Consider the following 24,380-nt stretch of genomic DNA (forward strand, 5'->3'; position numbering starts at 1 on the left):
AAAACCGAATGTGAGCAAACACACCAAACGGGGCAAAGACAGAGCAGAAGGAGAGAAGGAACACAAAAGAGAGTGAGATGCATGGAGAAGGTTGTGAGGAGGGAGAGGGAGGCCAGGAAGAGGGCATCAGAGGATGTCAGAGCTCTACAAAGAACACCTCTCATTTAGAAAGTGCATTCTTAGTCCCTACAATAGCCTCACAGGCCAGGCACTCAGTGTCAGCCACATCAAGCAGCAGCTGGATAGGACGGCTACAGCCAGCCGCTGGTCCCAGGTGCACACCGAGCAGGTGCGTCTGTTCCTGCAGCTCACATCACTGGATCACTGGGGTTGCCCATCAGGCTTCTTATTGAACTGGTGGAGCTGACAGAGGACCAGAGCACTAGGGCAGAGGAGCACAGAGAGCACCGTCTGCTCAGACAGGATACAGGTAGGGAACAGAGATTTTTGTCTTTGACTCGATCAAATCGCTTCACTATGAAGTTCACAGCTCCTTCCAGGAGGAAGCATATGAAGTACACAACCTCGAACGTAGGGCTGGCTGATGCTGATACTGGTGGGGGCTGCTGATGAACGTGATGATGAGCCAGTCAGCATAGTTCTCTGGCCTCCTGCGCAGGCCCGGGAAGGCTGGCTTGAACCAGACCATGCCTCCAGGCTGGATATGATGCAGAATGCTTCAATGGCATAGAGACAGCAGCCACGAAGGCGAATGCAGTGGCAGTGATGACCCTGTTCTGGGCGAAGCCTGGAGGCAAGAACTTGATGTAGGTGGCGCCGAAGATGATGGTCTTTGAGAGGCAGGTGATAGAGAAGTAAAAGGCGTGGGCACAGAAAAAGCCCTCCCAGGAGAAGGGGAGGTGGGACCGGAGCTCACAGAATTCCACTATGAAGATGGTGAGGGTCATGGTGAAGCAGACGCACCAGATGAACATGCACCAGTTAATTACGTCCCCCTTCAGAGTGTCCTCACTGGCCCCCAGCGAGAAGGGCACTCAGGTGGTGAGCAGATGCCCCAAGTGGAGGAAGAAGCCCACGATGGGCTTGGTGCCCAGGCCTGAGGACGGGCACATGGTGATCATGGTGGTCAGGTAGGTCACCAGCACCCGTTTGTAACCTTGCTTGTTTCTCAACCAAAGGCTTATGAATAGTTAAACAGAGTTTGATGTTTTCTGGTTTCAGTTTTGCTTGGCCAGTTAAGCTCTGTTTCTGCCTCAATTCTTTTTTCTCTAGAAAATATACAACCACTGACACCTAGATCTGATGTGCTGATCTGAACAAAGTAAGGACCACACTCACCTTCTCAATCCAGCAAGGCGGCCCAGGGGTTAATGTAAAGTCCCCAAAATAGAAGCACAGCGCACCCCTGGCATGCAGCCTGCAGCCGTTTCCTGCTTCCCTCCTTGTATAAATCCCGGCTGAGCCTTGCCGTGCTGGGAGTTGATTCTTCTGGGCAGTAAAACACCTTCTTGCCAGCTTCCTTAAGATAAGCTACTTTTCTTAAACCCAAGACTTAGCTCTCTGTATTGGCTTCTTCAGCGACAAGCAGCTGGGCCTGACTTGGGGGACAATGTTGAGCGCCCAGGCAGGAGTCAGGTCCCCAAGTCTCCAGCCCCTCCCTTTCTTCCTAGAGCAAGGAACAGAGTGCCACTGGGAAGATAAGGTGGAGTGCCAGCTATTCCCAGGAAGATATATAGGTCTCTTCCATCAGCTGCCGAACTTGCTAGATTCAGGAACTTGCCCTGTCCCTCCCCAGGCCTTGCTCACAGGGTTCTTTCTCTTTCTGTTAAGAGAAGGAAACTGGCCTCTGAAGGAGCACTGAGCTCTTGACTGAGTGAGTAGAGGGGTGTGGGTCCCAGGAGCCCCCTTTCCACCTGTTTGGGTGTATTCTGTGCTCTTTGAAACTCTGGGGCCAGTTGGAGACTGGAGAAGTGGGAAATGGCTTGTTTGTGACTCTGTACCACTCTCTTCAAGAATTGCTTGTTTGTTTTAAATCTGTTCTGGAAGAGCCAGTGAAGTGGGGGGAGGGGACCTACATCCATCCCTTCTACAAGTCCACTGGCACCCATCTTGGCAGATGGGCAAAACTGGAGGTATGACCCTGTAATCAAGAAAAAAATGGTTTTCTACTTTCAATACAACCTTGCCCATGTATGTTTTCTGTTGGGAATAGTGTTGGTTCCTGTATGGATCTCTAAATTATTCCAGTATTTTGCAGTTAGAGCTCTTTTTTTAAGATCCGGAAGTGGGAGGGAACTCCATGTGCAGGTCTTCCTGTTACTCCCTAATTAGGATTCTTCCAAGGGCACCAAATTAAAGGCCAAAAGGAAAGTAAACTGTGAAAAGCTTGCCGTGTTCACAGACGAGTCTGCAGGCAAGGGAGGGAGAAGAGGCGTCACCTTCTTAGTGAACTGATCCAGCCCCAGCTTTGTGGTTCCTATGATGCCCCAGGCAGGGGCTGTCCTGGTCTGCGCCATCCCCCTCCCCCTCCCCCCAACTCCAGTCTCCGGAAGAGGAGGGGTTCTAGTGTGTTGGCGGGGCACAGCCTTAGCGTCACCACAGCTTGAAGAAGAAAGGGGTTCTGAAGTAGTCTCTCCCTTTAAGACCTGACAGGTCACTCAATTTGGCCAGAGTGCGTCCCTTATGGCACGGGGCGGGGAGGCGGAGGTGGGCAAGGGGGTGGATTTCCACTAAGACAATTCCCTGCAGGAGGTTTCAGTGCAGAAGAAAAGTCTGTAACTGCTACTGGACATACGATCTTCTTCTCAACATAGACCTGCTAAACTGGAAAAAACCATCCTCCAAGTTGATCCACAAAAAATGGTGGAAACCTTCATTCGTATTTTTTCTAACCTCCACCCAACATGGGCTGATGCACAGATGTGGGTGATGATTGTGTTCACAGCAGAGGAGCGGCACCTTGTCCCAGAAAAAGCCGGACACTGGTGTCTCAGTGTTTGGCTTCTTGAGGACTGAGTAGACAAGCCTGAGTTCAGGAACACAGCCACGGGCCAAGGCTCCTCCAGAAGCCAAAAGAGACAAGGAGGGACCCTCCCCTGGGGCATCAGAGACAGAGCAGCCCTGCTGACACCTTGTTTCAAAACGCTGACCTCCAGAACTGTGAGAGAATCCGTTTCTGTTGTTTTAAGCCATCAGGCTTGTGGTAATTGGCTGCAGTAGCCCTAGTAGAACAAAATGAATTTCCAGAAATGAAAAATATATTATTTGTCATATTTTTTTAAAGTTCCAGAAAAGCTTGCCAACCTCCTGCTCTAGAGTATGGTGGTCACAGGGATCCCAGGACCCCTTGTCATATTCTGTGTCCCCCAGTGTCTGAGACTCACAGGGGAGGGTCCACTGATCTAGAGAAGGGGGGTCAGTCCAAACGCCCACAGGAGCCAGGAGGGAAGGAAATAAGTAAAGGGGATGGAGAGGACTAGGGCCCCTGGAGAAGACCAGCTGCACCTGCCGGGGGTGGTGGAAAAGCAAGATGCCGTGTGCATGGCACGGTCTTATGTTTACAAATCAGAAAATAAGGAAGATACTCCCTACAGGCATGTGTGCATGTATGCAAACATGTGTCTAAATACAGTTTCAGAGCTTGTGACATGTGTTGAAGGCTGTACGAGATGTTGAGAACACGGATGCTCCCTGGATGAAGGGGTGGACGCTCGTGTGAGCAGGCAGGAAGCCTGGCCATCCCAAAGAGGGGGAAATAGGCACATGTGAGATGATCATAGCCCTGTTTATGTCGATTATACAGGAGAATAAGAGAAATATAGAAAACTACACAAAGGTATAAATGGAAAACAGTAAAGAGGCCATAGCTGATGCTCACCCCCAGCTACTCCCCCAACCACAAGGGAACACAGCCCAGTGACACCAGATCCCCTGAGGTTTCTAAAGGAGCAGGAAATCTGGATTTTCTTGTGAAATTAAAATACTGCAGCTTCCAAGCCCTTAGGGAAAAAACAACACTGATTCTACATCATGTCTTCCAGAAAATACCATGAAGAAAAACAAAACAAATCCTCGGGGCCACCTCCAGTACAAACTGGTTTGTGCCCCTAATCTGGAGCTAACCAAGCTTGCATGAGGGGACCAGGGCCTTCTGGGTCCTCTCTGAGGGGGAGGCGGAGAACCGTGAGACCATGAATTGTCTCATGTACATTCAGCTCAAATTCTGCTACAAAAATGAAATTTCTAAAAATCGTTTTCAATTTTGAGAGACTTGAAGATTTGAGATTGTACATAAGGATGATTCTACCTTACAACCCCAAAAGATAATGGTATGCAGCCCAAGAGGCCCCAAATATTCATGGTTTGGGGGCAGATCAAACATGGCTGTGAGATTTGGGGATGAGGCAGTCTCCTGACAAGGCCGAGGGTGATGGGTGGGGAGAACCATTCTGGAGCGGCTGTGTTGTTACCCAAGTGTCTGACCATTGGGTCCAACTCCACAGATCCTGAGCCTCAGCCATCACAGGGCCCTGAGCCTGTTCCAGGAGGCTGACTCGATCCACCACCAGCCAGACCAGCACAGCCCACGTGCACTGGGGTGACACTTGAGACAGGGGCTTCTTGGAGGTCACATGCTGCTGTCTCTGCCTCTGCCCGCCACAGCTCTTCTCCACCTGTGTGGCCTTCTCTCTGGTGGCCGACATGGGCATCTGGAGAGGGGCCACAGGTAACTGGTTCATGTCCTTCTGGTGCATCTGCTTCGCTGTGACCCTCATCATCTCCATAGTCGACTTACGTGAGCTCTCGTCCTGCTTTCCTTTCTTCTGGTGCAACACCACCCTCCTCTGTCTCTCGGCCTCCATCATCTACTCTGTCACCTTTGTCCAGTTCCTGCCTGATGGTCCTTACCGGGACCGGGCCATCACTGCCACTACGTTCCCCTGTGTCCCACCTCTGCTACATGCCATGTAAGTAGTCTGCATGCGGATCACCTATGGGTTCAAAGAGACCTCCTGCTGTGTGCTCACCATGCCAGGCCTGCTGAAGGTGCTGGAGACCTTTATGGCTGGTTTCATCTTCATCTGCATCATCAACACCTCCCTGTACCTGCACCAGCCGGCCCTGGAGTGGTGTGTGGCCGTGTACTCCATCTGCTTCATCCCAGCAGCCCTGGCCATCCTGCTGAACCTGGGCAAATGGCAATGCAGGCTGCCCAGCCTGTATCCCATTTTTCAACTTGTGCTCAGCCTGCTGTCTGTCCTCCTCTATGTCAGCGCTCTGGTCCTCTGGCCGCTCTACCAGTTCAATGAGCAGTTTGGCAGACAGCCCCACCGGTCCAGTGATATGGGCCGCATCAATGGGCTCAACTATGACATGTGCTTCTGGGACCAGCGACTGGCTGTGACCCTCCTGACAGCCATCAACCTGCTGGTTTACGCGTCTGACCTGGTGTACTGGGCTCGCCAGGTTTCTGTAGGGACTGAGGACCAGCCCAGGGTTCCTGACCCCTCTGCTCACAGGAGGTATACTCACCGAGCTCTGTCAGCCCCTGATGTCCTCTTCCTGGCTCTCCTCTCTCCTTGCTCGCGTACTTATTCACTCATCTCACTCTCTTTTCCATTTCCTTCCCTTCTGCTCTGTCTCCTTTCTGTCTTGTGTGGTTGCCCACATTCTGTTTTGCTTCTTTCTCTTGCTTCTTTCATTTTTTCTACATTTTTCTACCTTTCGCCCCTTTCCTGGTCATCCTTGCTTTTCTCATTTCCTGTGTCCTGACCACCTCTCCCCATTTACCTTCTCCTGATCACAGCAGCCTGACATAAATCAAGCTCCCACTCAAGATCAAATTCACAAGTAAGATAGAAAAGATTGAAAATAACCCAGGTGTTCATCTTTAGGATGCGGATTAATAAACAGTGATGTAGTGCAAGAAGGAATACTCTGCAACAGTGATAAGTAAATATCTCCAGGATACATGAAATAAAAATAGTTAAGATATAAATCAACATGGAGTATACTATATTTTATATAATAAAAATGAAGGGAAATAATATTAAATACACCTGTATGTACTTGACTTGCATCAAGGAGCACAGGAAGGACTCCCCTGAGTTCATTGGAATAGCGACGTGGGCCGGGTCGGGGAGGGGAACTGAGGAGAGAGTGGATGGGGCCACAGGTAGAAGTGAGGTTTCTCAGAACATGGCTTTTTCAGAATATTTTTATTTTGAACCAGGTAAAGATTCCCTTTTTAAAAAACTAAAATTTATGTTTGAAAAATATACCAACTGGAGAAGAAGAGTCAGGGAAGGGATAGTTGGCAGATGGTCTGCATGCTTCCTGCAGCCTTCATGGAAAGGCTGCAGGAGAAGCTGAGAGATGCCCACACAGGCCTGTATCCAAAGCAGACAGAAGGGAGGCACCTTGGGTCCAGGGGTCTGAGGAGGGAGAGCTGTGGTCCCCAATCCTCCCTGCTGAGTGGCCAGGGCCTTTCCAAGCCCTTTAGCACACACAGTTGATGGAGAAGACTTCCCGTTGCCCAAGCCTCAGGCCCTTCCCTTGCCCCCTGCCTGACCTGAGCTCCCTGTCTCCTGGGGCAGTGGCCAGAGGCTCCTTCCTTGAAGGCCAGCCAGAGCCTCCCCCAGGCAGGGTGACTCCAGCTAACATCCTCCAGACTGTGTCCTGAGGCGCATCCAGAACACAGCCCGGGGCACAAATGTTTCCATTCTCTGGCCAGCTTGGAAAAATCACAGAATCAACCTTCCTAGTCCACCTTGGAGTAGAGAGAAGGGACTCTGCTCTCCGGAGGCTCCAGGCACCTACCTGGGACCCAGGCATCGACTGCCAATCCGTGTGGCCCTTGTCTGTGTCACTGTCCTGTGGAAAAGTCTCTAGGAAGACTGATGTGCCGAGGAGATTCAGGCCAGGCTCCAATCAGTCTCTCCCTAGGGTCTGGACCCTCCCTGTCATGTTCTGGCTGGCTTGCCAACAGGAAGTGGTCTGGCCTGTATGGGAACTTGGCCACAGGACCTCTGGGTGGGGCACTAGAGCCAGACCAGGACACACGGGAGCCAGGAGATGAATCCTGGACCCAGGGAAGAGGGAAGGGGCTCAGCATTTACTGAGGTTCTGTTCCCTGCTGGGGCTTCCTTGGTGGCTCAGATGGTAAAGAATCTGCCTGCAAAGCAGGAGACTCATGTTTTATCCCTGGGTTGGGAAGATCTTCCGGAGAAGGAAATGGCTTCCCACTCTAGTACTCTTGCCTGGACAATTCCATGGACAGAGGGAGCCTGTGAGGGCTACAATCTGTGGGGTCGCAGCATCAAACACGACTTAGCAATTAACACTTTTCTTTTTCTGAGCTTTGCAGGGAGACAGGCCTGTGTTCAAATCTGGGCTCTGACAGAAAGTGACTGTGTAAACTTGAGCAAAAAACATAACACACTCTCTGAGCCTCAGAATCATCATCTGTACAATGGGGATGACAATAATAATATCCCTGAAGATGAATGAAATGGAGGTGATGTCACCAGGTCAGTCTGTTGGTGCTGAAAAATATATTGGCCACTCTGTCCCTTTGGGTCTAAGGTACAAATCAAACCCAAGCAGATTTTAAGGTCCTAAACCCACATGACTGTGTTCAAATCCCAGCTCTGACACCTAAACCTCTGTAAAGGTGATCGGTTGACCTCTCTGTGCCTGTTAAAATGGGGACTGAAAACATAGTTCAGGGGCTGCTGGGAGGAACAAATGAATCCACAGCAGAGCTCGACCTGCAGTGAGCACGACACATACGACCTCTTGTAACTGTTGTGTCCACAGCAGCCCCGCTGCAGCCCAAGTCCTCAGGGCCCCTTTCTCAGCCAACAGAACCTGTGAGCTGTCACCTGAGGTCTCTTCTGGAGCCAGGCTGGGCTGGTGAGGTTTGCCCAGTTGGTCTTTTCTGGGACTGCTTCTGACCAGGAATGGAGAAGCAGTGGGGGTGGGGGAGCTTAGTTCAAGCCCATCTCCTCACCCCTCACTCCAACCAGCATCTGTTTCCATAAATCCCTCAAGTGCTTGGCCCATCAGCCCAAACCACTGCCCCCAGAAACACTCCCATTGCTAGTGTGGGACCACTCCTTAGGGAAAACCCATAAAAGAAAGCCTGGTGTTCTTTCTGCTACTTCAGGCAGGAAATGCTTCTTGAATAGTCTGTTCCTGGACCTTGTCAGAGGCTGGCAGGACCCCAGAACCCTCCATCATCTCTCGGACCCTCTGCTCCTCTCTCACAGGTTTTGGCTCCCCCATTTTCTACTCCCCCGATCACATGTACTCTGACCCAGCTTTGTTCATGTGTCAACCACAATGTGCCTAAATATAGGCACATAAAGACCTCATCTTCTAGTATCTTCAAGCAAATAGGATGGCTCAGCCACCAGCCCATTAGTAGGAAGTTGTTACTTTTGTATTGAAACAAGTCTGATATGTTAAGAGTATATTATTATGGGGTATTATAAAAAGGAATGCAATATCCCACATTTACTTTCATGGAAAACACGAGGCTTCAAAGATAAACTCTAGAATATAGATCCACAAAGCAGAGGTGTCTTGTCCTTTGTTCTTTGAAATTTTCCCAGTGCTGAGCAGAAGGCCTGGTATGTTGCAGGAGTTTATTGAATAAGTATTAACGCGAGCTTACAACCTCAGGCCCCTTCCTGCCTGGACCTCCTGACTGGGATACATTCCATCCCTTCTGCCTTTAGGGGAAATGTTGAAGAATCAGTGATTCCTTTGTTTTCTCTTTTAATTTTCCCAACTTTCCCATGGCCTTGTATGATGAACATCTCCAGGGAGAAGAACAATTGAGAACCTGAACTTCCCCCCACCTCATATTTGAGGATGTCCCCATCGTGTGAATCTTGAGGAGAAACTGGGCCTCACCCTCAATAAGAAACTCAAAAGGTCAGGTAAATATTTGACCTGCCGCCATATGAACTCTGGACACACACCTAAGGAGCAGGTGATACACAGACACCAGGTCAGATCGGAATTTCTACTGCTGAGGCCTGAGTAGCATCCAGAGTCTGCTGCCAGGGGCCATGGTGGCTAGACCAGCTGCCCTTGCCTGTGCCCCAGCTGCCCAGCACCCCTCCTTCCTGGTCTAAGCCTGCTCTCAGGCCCATCTCTCCCTAATAATTCTCTAGCAGCCTTCTAGGACAGTTGTTCTCTGCCTAAGTTGCTAGAGGTGTTTTCTGCAGGATGCAATCAAGAATCTTCACCTTTAAAAACTGATGCTATCTGTAAAGCAATTATCCTTTAATAAAAAATAAATAAATTTATAAAAACTGGTGCTATTATCTCCATTTTCTGGATGAGGAAACTGAGGCTCAGAGTGACATTGCCTGGACAGGACTACTATGTTCCAGGCTCAGTTCTGGTCTCCATTCAGAGTTGGGGTGTGTGTAGACTTGTAGCAGGAAAGGCCCTGAGATGACAAAGAGGAACTGGAAGTACTTCTCAGTGACTGGAGGGAGGGAGGTGATGAAGCTGGAGAGGTAGAAAGGGGTGCGAACATACAGGGAGGTGACACTGTGCAGTTTGAGGGAGCAAAGAAAAGCGGTCAAAGGTAACTTAGTTTGAGTTCAGCCCAAGCTGACTTTGAGGGAAAGAATGGAAATAGAGGAAGCAGTGAGAAGCTTATGAGGGGAGCACAGGTGAGAAGGCTGGATGGATCTGGACCAAGATCAAGTGGATGCTCTAGAGAGGAGGAAGAGAGTGTGTGTGTGTGTGTGTGTGTGTGTGGTGTGGATTCACAGTATTTTGTGAAGCGCATCTGTGAAGGTGGTGCCATCATCTTAGATGGGAAAGACAAGGAAGGATCTGTGTGTGTTGGCGCTAGGGGGGTTCAGGAGATGGGACCAGACATGGCGAGTGTGAGGCATCCTGAGACATCCAGAGGGAGAGATCAGGAGGCAGTTGCATATGACTCAGGGTCTCTGTAGAGATCAGCTCTGGAGGCCAGAATTGGGGAGTTATCATCATACAGCCAATTCACTTCACTCAGCTCCAATGAATCAGAATCTCTTGGTGAGGGGTGGGTCACATCCATAGAGTGGCCTGACCTCCAACCACCTAAAATAGCAGCCTCGCCCATCCCTGCATTCCAATAACTCTCTTTTTCACCTGTTTTCCCTTTAGCATAGTATTTATCATCCACTGACCTGATATTCCATTCTAAAGGAGATCAGCCCTGGGATTTATTTGGAAGGAATGATGCTAAAGCTGAAACTCAAGTACTTTGGCCATCTCATGCAAAGAGTGGACTCATTGGAAAAGACTCTGATGCTGGGAGGGATTGGGGGCAGGAGGAGAAGGGGCTGACAGAGGATGAGATGGCTGGATGGCATCACTGACTCGATGGATGTGAGTCTGAGTGAACTCTGGGAGTTGGTGATGGACAGGGAGGCCTGGCGTACTGCGATTCATGGAGTTGCAAAGAGTCGGACATGACTCAGCGACTGAACTGAACTGAACTGACCTGATATTACACATTGGTTCTCAGATTTTCCATCTTGTGTCCTAGAGGATAAGCTCCATGAGGGGGGAACTACTGGTTATCTTCTCTGCTCTCTCCATTGTCTAGAAAACTGCCGGGCACACACTTGGTGCACAGGTGTATTTGTCAACTGAGTGGAATCTTAAAGCCATCGGACTGGATGAGGATGAGAAGGAGTGAAGGTAGGTAGCTAGGCATCAGGGCTCCTTTCTCCCAATAGAAGGAAGTGTATAGTGCACCTCCCCTTTAAGTAAAAAAAAAAAAAAAAAGAAAGAAAAAATTCTGGAGGTCACTGATTTCCAATGGGCAAGAGTCCTGAATCAGAGAATTTGGATCCCAGGGCCCCACCTGATGCTCAGCCTCACACTGGCTGCCTAGAGGGCATCTTAAAGGAATTTGGGATAAGTTCCACCCCCAGCCAATCTCTGGAGAATCGAAAAAGGAGCTGGTGAAGAACCCCAGGGAGTTGAAGACACAACCACAAACGTAGGGCTGGCTGTTGCTGATACTGGTGGGGCCTGCTGATGAAGGCGATGATGAGCCAGTCAGCATAGTTCTCTGGCCTCCTGAGCAGGCCTGGGAGGCTGGCTTGAACCAGAACATGCCTCCAGGCTGGATATGATGCAGAACGCTTCAATGGCATACAGTACAGCAGCCACGAAGGCGAATGCAGTGGCAGTGAGGACCCAGGTTCGGGTGGAGCCTGGAGGCAAGAACTTGATGTAGGTGGTGCCAAAGACGATGGACGTTGAGAGGCAGGAGATGGAGAAATAAAAGGCATGGGTGCAGAGAAAGCCGTCTCAAGAGAAGGGAGCCCACAAAACTCCCCTATGAAGATGGTGAGGGTCATGGTGAAGCAGACGCACCATGAACATGCACCAGTTAATTATGCCCCCCTCACTGGCCGCCAGCGAGAAGGGCATACTGATGGAGAGCAGCTGCCCCAAGTGGAGGAAGAAGCCCACGATGGGCTTGGTGCCCAGGCCTGAGGACAGGCACATGGTGATCATGGTGGTCAGGCAGGTCACCGGCACCGGTTTGTAACCTTGCTTGTTACTCAACCAAAGGCTTATGAATACTTAGAGTTTGATGTTTTCTGGTTTCAGTTTTGCTTTGCCAGTTAAGCTCTGTTTTTGCCTCAATTCTTTTTTCTCTAGAAAATATACAACCACTGACCCCTCGAACTGATGTATTGATCTGAACAAAGTAAGGACCACATGTTCTCAGCCCAGAAAGGCTCCTGGTGGTTACTGTAAAGTCCCCCAAAATAGAAGCACAGCGCACTCCCGGCATGCAGCCTGCAGCCGTTTCCTGCTTCCCTCCTTGTATAAATCCCGGCTGAGCCTTGCCCTGCTGGGAGTTGATTCTTCTGGGCAGTAAAACACCTTCTTGCCAGCTTCCTTAAGATAAGCTACTTTTCTTAAACCCAAGACTTAGCTCTCTGTATTGGCTTCTTCAGCGACAAGCAGCTGGGCCTGACTTGGGGGACAATGTTGAGTGTCCAGGCAGGAGTCAGGTCCCCAAGTCTCCAGCCCCTCCCTGTCTTCCTAGAGCAAGGAGCAGAGTGCCACTGGGAAGACAGGGTGGAGTACCATCTATTCCCAGGAAGATCTATAGGTCTTCTCCAGCAGCTGCCAAACTTGCTAGATTCAGGAACTAGCCCTGCCCCTCCCCACGCCTTGCTCACAGGGTGCTTTCACTTTCTGTTAAGAGAAGGAAACTGGCCTCTGAAGGAGCACAGAGCTCTTGACTGAGTGAGTAGAGGGGTGTGGGTCCCAGGAGCCCCCCTTCCCACCTGTTTGTGTGTATTCTTTGCTGTTTGGAACTTTGGGGCCAGTTGGACACTGCAGAAGTGGGAAATGGCTTGTTTGTGACTCTGTACCACTCTCTTCCCAAGGAAGAATTGCTTGTTTGTTTGAAATCTGTTCTGGGGGAGCCAGTGAAGTTGGGGGAAGGGACCTACATCCATCCCTTCTACAAGTCCACTGGCACGCATCTTGACAGATTGGCAAAACTAGAGGTATTGTTGCAAGAAGAGGGACCCTTTCCAGGGCTCGAAACTGTGCTCTCGTCTAACACTCGGAAATGAATTGTCGGAGGAGACACATGCGCTGACAAAGCAAGAGATTTTTATTGGGAAACAGCACCGGGGCGGAGAGCAGGAAGGTAAGGGGACCCAGGAGAACAGCTCTGCCACATGGCTCACAGTTTGGGTTTTATGGTGATGGGATTAGTCTCCGGGTTGTCCATAGCCAATCATTCTGATTCAGAGTCCTTCCTGGTGGTGCCCACCTTGTTCAGCCAGGATGGATGCCAGAGAGGAGGATTGTGGAAGGTGGTCAGACACATGCTGTCTCCTTTCGACCTTTCCTGAACCCTTCTGGTTGGTGGTGGCTTCTTAGTTCCGTGTTTCTTACCGGGACCTCCTGTCGTAAGACAACTCATACAAGTGGTTACTAGGGTTCCTGAACGGGGTGGGTGGTTGTGTCAGTGTGGTTCCCCTAACAGTATGACCCTGTATCAAGAAAAAAGTGGTTTTCTACTTTTAATACAACCTTGCCCGTGTATGTCTTCAGTTGTGAAGAACATTGTTCCTGCATGGATCTCTAAGTTATTCCAGTATTTTGCAGTTAGAGCTCTTTTGTCAAGATCTGGTAAGTGGGAGGGAACTCCATGCGCAGGTCTTCCTGTTACTCCATAGTAAGGATTCTTCCAACAAGGGCACTAAATTAAAGGCAAAAAGGAAAGGAAACTGTGAAAAGCCTGCCGCGTTCACAGAGGAGTCTGCAGGCAAGGGAGGGAGAAGATGGGGTCAGCTTTTTAGGGAACTGAATCCAGCCCCAGCTCTGTGGTTCCAGTCCTGATGCCCGAGGCAGGAGCTGCCTGGGCATCTGCGCCCCCCTCCCCCCAACTCCAGTCCCCGGAAGGAGGAGGGGTTCTAGTGTGTTGGCGGGACACAGCCTTAGCGTCACCACAGTGTGAGGAAGAAAGGAGGTCTGAAGCAGTTTCTCCTTTTAAGACGGGACAGATCACTTGATTTGGCCAGAGTGTGTCCCCTGGGGTGGGGGTGGGGTGGGGGCGCGCCAGGGGTGGATTTCCACTGAGACGATTCCCTGCAGGAGCTTTCAGTGCAGGAGAAGAGTCAGTGGCTGACTCTTGATACAATCTTTTTCTCACTTCAGACCTACTAAACTGGAAAAAAACAAATCCTCTGAGTTGATGCACAAAAAAAGGTAGAAATGTTCATGAGTATTTTTTTCAAACCACCGTCCAACATGGGCTGATGCACAGACATGAGCGATGATTGTGTTCACAGTGGGGGAGCCGCACCTCGTCCCAGGCAAAGCCCAGCACTCATCTCTCGGTGTTTGGCTTCTTGAGGGATGATCGGACATCATCAGAGTTCAGTAACATGGGACGAGCTAAAGGGCCTCCAGAAGCTAAAAGAGGCAAAGCGGGACCCTCCCCTGGGGCATCAGAGACAGAGCAGCCCTGCTGACACCTTGTTTCAAATTGCTGACCTCCAGAACTGTGAGAGAACAGGTTTCTGCTGTTTTAAGCTGCCAGGCTTGTGATAATTTGTTGCAGATCTAGGAAACCAGATTTAATTTCCAGAAATGAAAAATATATTCTTTGTCATATTTTTAAGAAAATTTCTCAGAAAAACTTGCTGACCTCCTGCCCTATAGCATGGTGGTCACTTGGATCCCAGGATCCCTTGTCACATCCTATGTCCCCGTGTCTGAGACTCACAGGGGAGGGTCCACTGATGCCCAAGGAGCCAGGAGGGAAGGAAATAAGGGGATGGAGAGCACTAGGATCCCTGGAGAGGACCAGCTGCACCTGTCTGGGGCGGTGCAAAAGCAAGATGCTCTGGGAAGACGTGGTCTCATGTTGACAAAACAGGAAAAGAGATACAGATATTCCCTACAAACATGTATGCATGTATGTACAAACAAGTATGCTTGTGTGTACACACATGTCTACACATGATTTTACAGCATTTGAAATGTATTGAAGGCTGAGGTTGAGGTTGTGGACATGGATGCTCTCTGGATGGAGGGGTGGACGCTCCTGTGAGCAGGCAGGAAGCTTGGCCATGTCGAAGACAGGAAACCAGTCACAGGAGAGATGATAATAGTCTTGCTTTATGTCAGTTATACATGAGAATGAGAGAAATATAGAAAATACTAAACAGAGATGAGGATGGAAAACAATATAAAGAAAAGAGGCTAGCAGCTGCTTATCTCCAGCAACCCCACTGCCAAGGGAACCAAACCAGGTGACACTGTATCTCCTGAGGCTTGAAAAGGAGCTGTAATCCGAATTTTCATGTGAAATTAAAACAATGTGCAGCCACCAAACACTCAGGGAAGAAATAGTAATGCTAGTGATTCCACATCATTTTTTCATGAAAACACTGATGGAAACTGTGGTGGAAACTGAACACATCAAGAGTCCACCTGCAGTGCAAACTGGCTTGCAGCCCCTGATCTGCAGCAAATCAAGCTGCATGTGCTGATGTTCAGAGCCAGGGCCTTCTGGGTCCTCTGTGAGGGGGGTGGGGAGGTAGCTGGCACAGATTGAGGGTTCCATGTGACAGGCTTTCTGATGAACCCGTCACATGCTTTTATTCATTTAATTGACACAAAATAGGTATAGAGACATTGAACAGAAGGGGGAAACTGAGGTTCTATTGAGTAGCTTGCCATGATCATCCAGCTATGAAGGCTCTACTCCTTGTCACTCTGAGTGTCCATCCCATCTCACCCTTCTCTGCCCTTCTGGCACTTCCTCATTCCTTCCTCTGTTCTGGCCATGACCTTCCCAGCTCACTGTCTTCTAGTCCACATGCCTGGCTGCTGGGCAGGCAGGGCTCAGCCACATCGGCTGTGCTCTGACAGGGGCACCATGTCCAGGCTCACAGATTAGAGTGGAGGAGGGGCTGCTGGAAGACTCAGACAAACTTCCACTTCCTGTTTTCCAGGGCACAGGCCTGACCCAGGGTCACGCGGTTGGAACCCCCATGCCTCCTCTTCTCCATATCCTCTCTCTGATGCATTCAATGGATTCAAAGCATTCAAGTTGTCTCTTATCGTAGGTGGAATTTCAGGGTGAGTTCAAGTAATTAAACTGGGATCAAACTGGGGTACAAAGAGCATGACAATCCCTCCTTCCCTCACCCCAGTGCTCCTTCCCACCCTGGCAGTGCCCACTAGGAGGCCAGCAGGCTCCAGGGCTCCCCTGCAATGGGGCTCAAGGAGCTTTGTGAGTCCAGGGAGGTTCTCAGGTTTTCTCTCTGTTTCTCTTTCCAGCCTCAGCTTGTCCCAGGGTTTATTATCAGCAAAGGCAACAAGGCCCATGATGGCAGGAAGCTGGCTGGGGCTCAGGCTGTTGGCCCTTCAGCCCTGGGGGCCTCTCAGCAAATAGTCCCTTGGAAACAGGGCGGCTGTCCCTGCGGAGGGGGCGGGCTGGGAGAGGCACACTCCCCCCACACACTGGACCCTGGAGGAGCCCCTGTATGAGCAGGACTACAGCTCTGGCTGGAGGGACTGTCTTGGGTGGTGACCTGGGAAATTCCGTGGTCTCCAGGGTCCCTGACACTCTGGCCATGTGTCCCTGTCACAGCCCTGAAACCCCTTCAGGCCCCTGTTCTCCTGTCTCAGTTCCAGTCCCGGCCCCTCCTCCATGGGAAGGTTGGCTCCATGCGTGCATCCCTTCTGGGTCAGAAGACCCCTACTGGGCTGCCTCAGGGCCCCTGGGACCCTGGGATCCCCCCAGTCATCTCCACTCTGCCCCCCGCCCCCGCCTCCACCCCAGTCCCGGGCTCATCCTCAGGGCTGGCCCCTCCCAGGGGTCCTGCAGGGGCCTCCTCTCTCAGCTCCTGCCCTTTAAAGGATTAGATTTGCACGTGGATGGCTGCTTTGGAGCTTAAAAAGCTGGCATTTTAACATTTCGTTCCTTGGTTCCTCCATGACACTCCACCTTGGAATCATGCTAGGTTGGGATACCCTGACCCAATGCAAAAGAGTGACATGTGAAAGCAAAATTGGGGAGGGGAGTCACAATAGTCCCTACTTCCCATTTCATCCTGTCCCCACGGCCTTGCTCTCACCCCATGGCTCCTCCCTGTTCACTTCTGAAGCTGCCCTCCTCCGGGTGGGGCTGTGTCCCCTCACATGGCAGCTTCTTCTAGTGATGGCTGCAGGGAGGAGAGGCCTGGATTCATGTATGTTCAGGTTGCTGTGGAAGGAGGCTGTGGCCCTGAAGTTGTGTTCTAGGCTTTGGTCCTGGGCTCCACCTAAGGGGATTTCTGCCATGTGTGCTGTAGAGCAAAGAGTTCATGCCCATGGCTTTGGTATATTTATCTGGGGTTCCAACTTCATGGTCATGCCATCTTAGGGAAGGACTTAATTCCCCTACCTTAGTTTTCTCATCTGTAAAATGGGGTTAGTCAAAAGGACACTCCATAGTCCCTTTTCTGAAACACTTGGGGTCAGATATTCTCTAGAATTCAGAATTTTCAGCTCCATACAGGTGACATAGTACATCTACTCTACATGACATCACACCCCACTGGGGTCTCAAAGCACCTTGTAATCATACACATTAGTGTTTTGGCAGCTGAACTTTTGAACAGTCACATTGAGTAAAATAAAAAAAGATCATAATTTGTCTCATGTCTCTTTGGGCCGAATTTTGTTACCAAACAATTTTTTAAATATTCATTTTCAATTTTGAGAGACTTGAAGGGTTGGGATTAAAGATAAGGACCATCCGTCTCTGTGTCTCCATAAATAATGGTCAGCTTAGAGAGATCCACAATGTTCATGGTTTGAGGCTAGACCACAACTAGCTGGGAGCTTTGGGATAAGACAAGTCTCCTGACAAGGCCAAGGGTGATGGGTGGGGAGAACCATTTGGAGCAGCTGTGCTCTTACCCGAGTGTCTGAGCCATCGGTTCCAACTCCACAGGTCCTGAGCCTCAGCCGTCACAGAGCCCTGAGGCGTTTGTAGGCGTCTGATCCTCTGGAGCCGGATCTTTCTTTGGTGGGTCCTCAGTGAAGACCACTGCCAGACCGGTGACTGTGACTTGCCAGACATTCATAACACCATGAGCACCAGGGCGACACTCCCATACTGGCTCTACGTGAACAGAGTGTTCTGGCTCCTCCGCGTGCCGCAGCTCTTCTCCACCTGCGTGGCATTCTCCTTGGTGGCTGACATGGGCATTTGGAGAGGGGACATAGGTAACTGGTTCATGTCCTGCTGGTGCATCTGTTTCATTGTGACCCTATTCATAGTCATAATTGAGTTAAACGATCTCCAGCCTCGCTTTCCTTTCTACTGGTACAACTTTCCCGTCACCTTTGCCTGCTATGCCGCCCTCATCTGCCTCTCAGCCTCCATCATCTACTCCATCGCCTACGTCCAGTTCCTGCCTGATGGCCCTGAGTGGGACCGGGCCGTCGCTGCCACTGCATTCTCCTGCATCGCGTCAGTGCTTTATGCCATAGAAATGGCGGGCGTGTGGAACTTCTACAAGCTCAAAGAGATCCCCTGCTACGTGCACACTGTGCCAGGCCTGCTGAACGTGCTGGAGACCTTCGTTGCTGGTGTCATCTTTGCCTTCCTCAGCAACACCTCCCTATACCTGCACCAGCCGGCCCTGGAGTGCTGCGTGGCCGTGTACTCCATCTGCTTCATCCCAGCAGCAGTAACCATCCTGTTGAATCTGGGCGAATGGGAGAACAGGCTGCCAATCCCCTTCCCCATTTTCCAACTTGTGCTCACCGTGTTCTCTGTCCTCCTCTACATCAGTGCTCTTGTCCTCTGGCTGCTCTACCAGTTCTATGAGGAGCTGGGCGGGCTGCCCCAGCGGTCCAGCGATGTGAGCTGCATTGACGACCTCATGTGCGCCTGGGACCAGCGCCTGGCTGTGGCTGTCCTGACAGCCATCAACTTGCTGATTTACGTGGCTGAGCTGGGGTACTGGGCCCGCCGGTCTCTGTAGGGACTTAGGACCAGCCTGGAGACTCCCGATCCTCTGCTCACAGGAGATATCCTCACTGAGCTCTGACGTCCTCTGATGCCCTCTTCCTGGCTCCCCTTTCCCTCCTCACATCTTTCCCCATGCATCTCATTCTCTTTTCTGTTCCTCTGTCTCCTTCCTGTCTTGTGTGGTTGCCCACATTCTCTTTTGCTTCTCTCATTTTTTCTATATTTTCTATTTTTTGGCCCTTTTCTGGTTTTCTTGTCTGTGTCCTGACCACCTCTCCCCATTTTCCTTCTTCTGATCCATCAGGGACCTGAGACTCCTTCCTTCTGTGTCCACCGCCCCCTCCCGCCTCCTAAGGTGCGGACTCCACAGCACACAACCCTCTGTGCAGCTGTTCACACCCTGGGCCTCCGGAGGGGCCTCATTGCCAAAGTGTGTCTGTCCCCCTGGGGGTAATAGTTGGTGTGTTTATGGGGGGTGTATGAGTGTTGGGGGTAGGTAGGTCCTCATTTCTGTTAGTGGAGGGGGCTGTACAGTGCACCTCCCCTTTAAGTTAAATAAAATCTCTAGAGGTCAATAATGTCAAGTGGACAGGAAACTTGAAGCAGAGACCTTAGATTGAGACCCAACCTGTTGCACAACCCCACCAGAGATTGACTGGAGAATTTTCCCAGGCTTACTTATTATCTGCTGCCTAGAGGGTGTCTTAACAGAAGTGTCTTAACCAATCCAGCTCCTCTCTGGGCAAAGTAAAAAGGATCTAGGGAAAAAAAGCACAAGGTCTTGCAGACACCTGTCTGCAGTGTTGGTGAGGGATGGTGATGCAGCCCTCCTGCCTCGGTGATCAAAGCAGTAGGTCCTTCCTCTGCAGGGAGAAGAGCATGGTCCTGCCAGCCTTAAAGGGGATGTTAGCTTGCTATTCTTTTTTCCTATTCTTTTCTTTTTTCTGATCAAGACAGCAAAAATTAGTAGGTGACCCTATTTGTAAAGGGGGAAAGTTTCTTTTCAAATTTTCTTCAGTGGGCAGTTTGAGGGGGTAGCATTTGACAGCATTGACAATGCTGATGTCATTGTCATAGAAACTGCATGGCTTGAGTATGTGGTGCACACACATATGCTGAAGCATAATGTGATCTATATAAATACATATAGTTTAGAAAAACTCCACAGAGCTTTTCGTGTCCATCATTGTCTCTGCTCAATCACATAGTCTGTTTCTTAATCACAGAGAAAGACTTGTACCCCTTCCCACATTTATAGTGTCCTTTTCAATTTCAATATAAAGATGAAGGAAAACAAAGAAAAACTTCCACAAAATCCAAATATTCCAATTGCCCCAAATTTGCCTAGGGCTCAGAAGGATCCTATCCAATTTCACCCTCACCCAAACCTGGGTTTCGTGGAGCCCCTTCCACTGATGCCCCACCCACACCTGGACGAGACCCTGGGTCACAGGTGGCCCAGCCTGGGACACAAGAGGTTAGGCCCACCCCAGTGCCAGCTTCCTGTGCCTGAACCCTTAAAGGGGCCAGGAAAGCCCCTGGACATCTCTCTTTAAGGGTGTGTGCCTGTGTGCAGGCTCAGTGGGTGTTTGTGTCTCTGTGTGTACCTGTATATGTGCCCATGGGTTCCACTGCACTGAGGCCAGTAGCAGTTTGTTTATAGGAACTGGTGACTGGGAAGGCACCGAAAGGCCTCTTCCTCTCTTCCTCTCAAATGCAAAGCCTCAGAGCCCAGCATCCTGGTGTCACCAGGCCCAGAAGGACCCGGCAAGCAGAGCTGTGGGAGAGGGGCGGGGAAGGACCCCCGCTGCTGCCCCTCAGTCCTGTGCTGGGAGGAAGCCTGGGATCTTCACCCACAGGCAGGTGCGGTGGAGGGGGAGGGCTCCCAGGAGGCAGTTTCCATGGCCGGTAAAACTTAAGAAGCAATGAAAAAGACTTGCTATTTTAAGACAAGACAAGAAAAATTTAAACATAAATATTTTCTCTGCCCATTTGAACCTTCTCCCTCCCCTCTGGTGTGCATTGTGTATTTGCATTGTGTATAAAACCTACCTTCACAAGGGCAGAAATACCTGCTCCACCATAAAGATCAATATTTCTGTTCTGGGCCCAGCCACGTAACTCCTTAGAAAATACTACTGCTTACAAATGACCTTACTAATGTCACTACTTTATTACTTCTATTCTTCCTGTTTGACAAGATTCTTGTTTCTTGCTTTCACAATGTGTTATTGAGCCCCTGAAAAAACTAATGATTAACAGACTTGAAACAATTGACCTGATGTATATATAATTCTAAGATCACTGATTGTAATAGTGTGACTCTGGATATGGGAAGAAGCAACAGGAGGGAATCATTTCCTGGAGCTGACAGACTAGTAAGACAGTTGGTCCAGAGGATTTTGGCTACTGTTACCAAGACTAGACGAGTAATTGCTTGCTGAGTAGCCTATCAATGAAATCTTTACCTGACCAGGGAATGAGCATTCCTAGCATCCTAGGGCAAATTGGTCAAAAACACCTCCTAAACTTTAGCTGAAATAAGACAGAAACAAATGGAGAATATTGAGTAGTAAAAAATGTTGCCCACCACTGGGTTCTACAAGAATCAAGTCATTAACCACTGCAGTCACTGACCTATCCTGAAAGTAAGCTACCCTGAAATGAATTCAGGGTGGAAATCAGGAAGAAGCACTTTATGTTGTAGCAAGACTGGCAGAACCAGAAAGAAACCAGAGGAAGATAGATATTTTTAGGAGAAATTTTTATGAACCCAGTTTCTTGCATCTTCCCATACTTAGAAAAACACTAAATCCTTAACTCTGGTATCTGATCCTTTCGAAGAACAATAACTTGGCTAAGATGTATGCTTGGTTGCATGTACCCAAATCACACACATACTGTCTCCAACCCTTAACTCTTCAGCACAGTTCTCACAGCTTTCTGAAAGACTGTCTCCCTGGTTATAATTCTTTGTTGATTTGAGTAAAACTTTTCACTTCTTTTTGAGTTGACAATTGATGAATTTTTTTACTGATATGAGCATGTATGCATTTATCTCTTGCAAGTTCAGTGCAAGAACTCTCATTTTCTTACATTTTCCTGAATCAGACGAAACACAAACTCCCTCCCAGAGAGGGAGGTGATGAGGTTGAAGAGGTATAAAATGGTCTGAGCTTGCAAAGCTTTGGAGGTGACATTTTAAAAGTTTGTGTTTCATCTTAAGATAACAAAGAGAACCCACCAGAGTTATTTCAGTTTGCATTCAGCACAAGCAGACATTGAGGAAAAGAATGGAAATAGACAAAGCAGCTAGAAGCTAATCACAGGAGTGCAGGTGAGGGGATGGATGGATCTCAGGTTCATCTTTGTTCAAGGCTGCCTTTCACCGGGAACCCCTCTGTCCCTGGCCCCTCACATCATTGTCTCTGACCTTCACACCAGCCTTAGGAGAGTTATATAATCTCCGGTCTACAGATGAGAAACTAGAACCTCAACAGGGCTAGAGCTCAGGACCTTCCAGCCCTGGAGTCACTGAGCAGGGCCTGATCTCCAGTCTCTGCCCACCAGGTCCTGTCCTTCCTGTGGCTGCACCTCAGGCCAGGCTCCTGGGGCTTCCAAATAGCAGGGGAGCCCCAGCTGTGATCTCGGTCGTCCAGCCTTTCTTTCACTTAGAGGACAGATGCTAGTCACATAGAGAGAATTCTTATTACAAAGCCACCCTTCCTTTCTGTAGACTCCAGTGAGTCCCGGTGCAGTGGGACTGAACCAGTAGGCTTGCCAGCTCCCCCTTAGCCTGAGCTCTTGAGACAGAGGATCCTGGGTGGGGGAGGTCCGTCAAGTGGAACAACTCCAGCCTCCACTGAGGGACCCCATGGATGAAAAGCTGGGACTGACTGGCAGGGTGATCTCTGCACCCCTGTCCTTCTAGTGAAAGTGAGTCACTCAGTTGTGTCTGACTCTTTGTGACCCTGTGGACTATATAGTCCATAGAATTCTCTTCGACCAGAATACTGGAGTGGGTATAGCCTTTCCCTTCTCCAGGGGATCTTACCAGCCCAGGGATCGAACCCAGGTCTCCCACATTGCAGGCAGATTCTTTACTGGCTGAGCCACAAGGGAAGCCCAAGAATACTAGAGTGAGTAGCTTATCCCTTTTCCAGCAGATCTTCCTGAACCAGGAATCAAACTGGGGTCTCCTGCATTGCAGGCAGATTCTTTACCAACTGAGCTATCAGGGAAGCCCCCTGTCTCTCTATCCCAGCCCTAAACCCTGGGGATAGGTGGACATGAAGAGATGAAGACACTCCATCTTGACAGAGGGACAAGCTCAGGGCTCTAAACAAGATCCTGATAGGTGTCCCTGGAGCTCCAGGACCTGGGAACAGAGGGTGGCTGTTCTTCACAGACATGAGCAGCTGGGCTGAAAGGCATCTGCCAAGGGTAACTGACCCTGCATTGAGCCAGAAGCAGGAGGCAGGGTTAGAGATTTGAAAGCTCTTCCTCTGGGAATCCTGGTTCCACTCCTTCCAAGAAAGCCTAAAACTCTAGAAGAAACCCCGGCTGAGAGGCAGGAATCCTGGGGTCATCTTCCACACCAGGCTGCAACACTGCCCCAGGCCTCTCCCAACCTCAGCTCATTGGCTGAGAGAGGGCATCTAGAGGTCCCTGGAGCTGCCCCCTGGAGCCACCCCTAACCAAATTGGAGACCCAGCCCCTCACGCCTCCTGCCAGAGCGTCCCTCAGGCTGGCTCTCCCTGCAAGTCAGCCTGGGGGAGAGATGGTCCAAGGACTCCACCTGGTGGCCACTCCACAGCCAGACACAGAGCTGCCTACAGCAGAGACCCCTGAGAAGTCAAGCTGCACCTCCCTGCCCTCTCACACTGGTTCCCAGGTTCTCACACTGGTTCCCAGGTGTCATAGGTGGGAATGCAAAGCACCAGCTCTGGAAACCTGTCTGAATGAAAAGCACTGGCATTGCTGTCAGATGGGCCTGGATTTGAATCCCTTGGGTTCTTAACTTTACCTGGAGCCCCTCATCCCTGCAGTGGGCTATTTGGGACATGTCCTGTGGAGCTGTGCCCCCTCTCTGCATGAACAGGCAGCCCAGGGAGATGGCAGGGGCGAGGCTGGACCAGTCATCAGAATCCCTCTGGAGGTGCTCAGTTCTTAGGCCAGTTGCTAATCCGTGGCTGCACATCATGGTTGCCTGATGTGGCAGTGCTTCTCAAAGTGTGGTCCTCGGACCAGCAGCAGAACATCAACAGGAAATTATTGGGAATGCAGATGCCTGGGTTCCACCCCAGACCTGCTGAGTCAGAAACTCTGGGATGGGGCCCAGAAGCCCCCCAGGTGATGCTGATCCTGGTCCAGTGTGAGAACACGGTGCTCAGGTACCAAGGTGCTGAGAAAGCCCCTCAGGGCATTCCAGGGTGTTAGGCACTGGAAACATCTGAAGGTCAACAGGGCCACCCTACCCCCACCCATCTGCCTCACTCCCCACCCCCAGGGATTCTGGTTCCTTGGAGCTGAAGCAGGACCCAGACACAGATCTAAATAGCAACATGCAGCTGATCCTAATGTGAGTCGCTGCTCTGGTATGGACACTTCCTTACGTACACTGTGCATGCTCTTCCTTTAGAGGCCAGGCCCTGCAGCACAGGACAGGTGCGCTCTGCTAGGTCACTGGACTGTGCAGAGAATAATCACCAGATATTGACGTTTAGTGGTAGCTTGAGCTATGACATGCATGGTGCTGGATGACTTCTATGTAATATCTCAGAAGAGCCCAGCGAATTGTTAGATTTTCCTGCTTTACAGGTCTAAAAACTGAAGCACAGAGAGGTTAAGTCCTTAGTCACACAGCTACTAAATGACAGAATCA

At 50.2% G+C, this 24,380-nt stretch overlaps 2 protein-coding genes across 6 annotated transcripts; both read left to right on the forward strand.

Annotated features, from left to right (window-relative positions):
- Nucleotides 1–1,788: 1,788 nt before the first annotated feature.
- Nucleotides 1,789–6,005, forward strand: LOC520626 (myeloid-associated differentiation marker). Its single transcript, XM_024982305.2, has 2 exons — nt 1,789–1,834; nt 4,464–6,005. Exon 2 carries the CDS (start codon nt 4,942–4,944, stop codon nt 5,731–5,733), a length of 792 nt encoding a protein of 263 aa, XP_024838073.1. The 5' UTR covers nt 1,789–1,834; nt 4,464–4,941; the 3' UTR covers nt 5,734–6,005.
- Nucleotides 6,006–12,193: 6,188 nt separating this feature from the next.
- Nucleotides 12,194–21,505, forward strand: LOC508153 (uncharacterized). 5 transcript variants are annotated; one of them, XM_059878985.1, is made up of 4 exons: nt 12,194–12,249; nt 12,500–12,661; nt 15,483–15,609; nt 17,471–21,505. In XM_059878985.1, exon 4 carries the CDS (start codon nt 17,610–17,612, stop codon nt 18,507–18,509), a length of 900 nt encoding a protein of 299 aa, XP_059734968.1. In that variant the 5' UTR covers nt 12,194–12,249; nt 12,500–12,661; nt 15,483–15,609; nt 17,471–17,609; the 3' UTR covers nt 18,510–21,505.
- The last annotated feature ends 2,875 nt before the right edge of the window (nt 21,506–24,380 follow it).

The sequence above is a fragment of the Bos taurus genome, chromosome 21 (genome assembly GCF_002263795.3).
Source record: "Bos taurus isolate L1 Dominette 01449 registration number 42190680 breed Hereford chromosome 21, ARS-UCD2.0, whole genome shotgun sequence".
Classification (NCBI taxonomy): Eukaryota; Metazoa; Chordata; class Mammalia; order Artiodactyla; family Bovidae; genus Bos; species Bos taurus.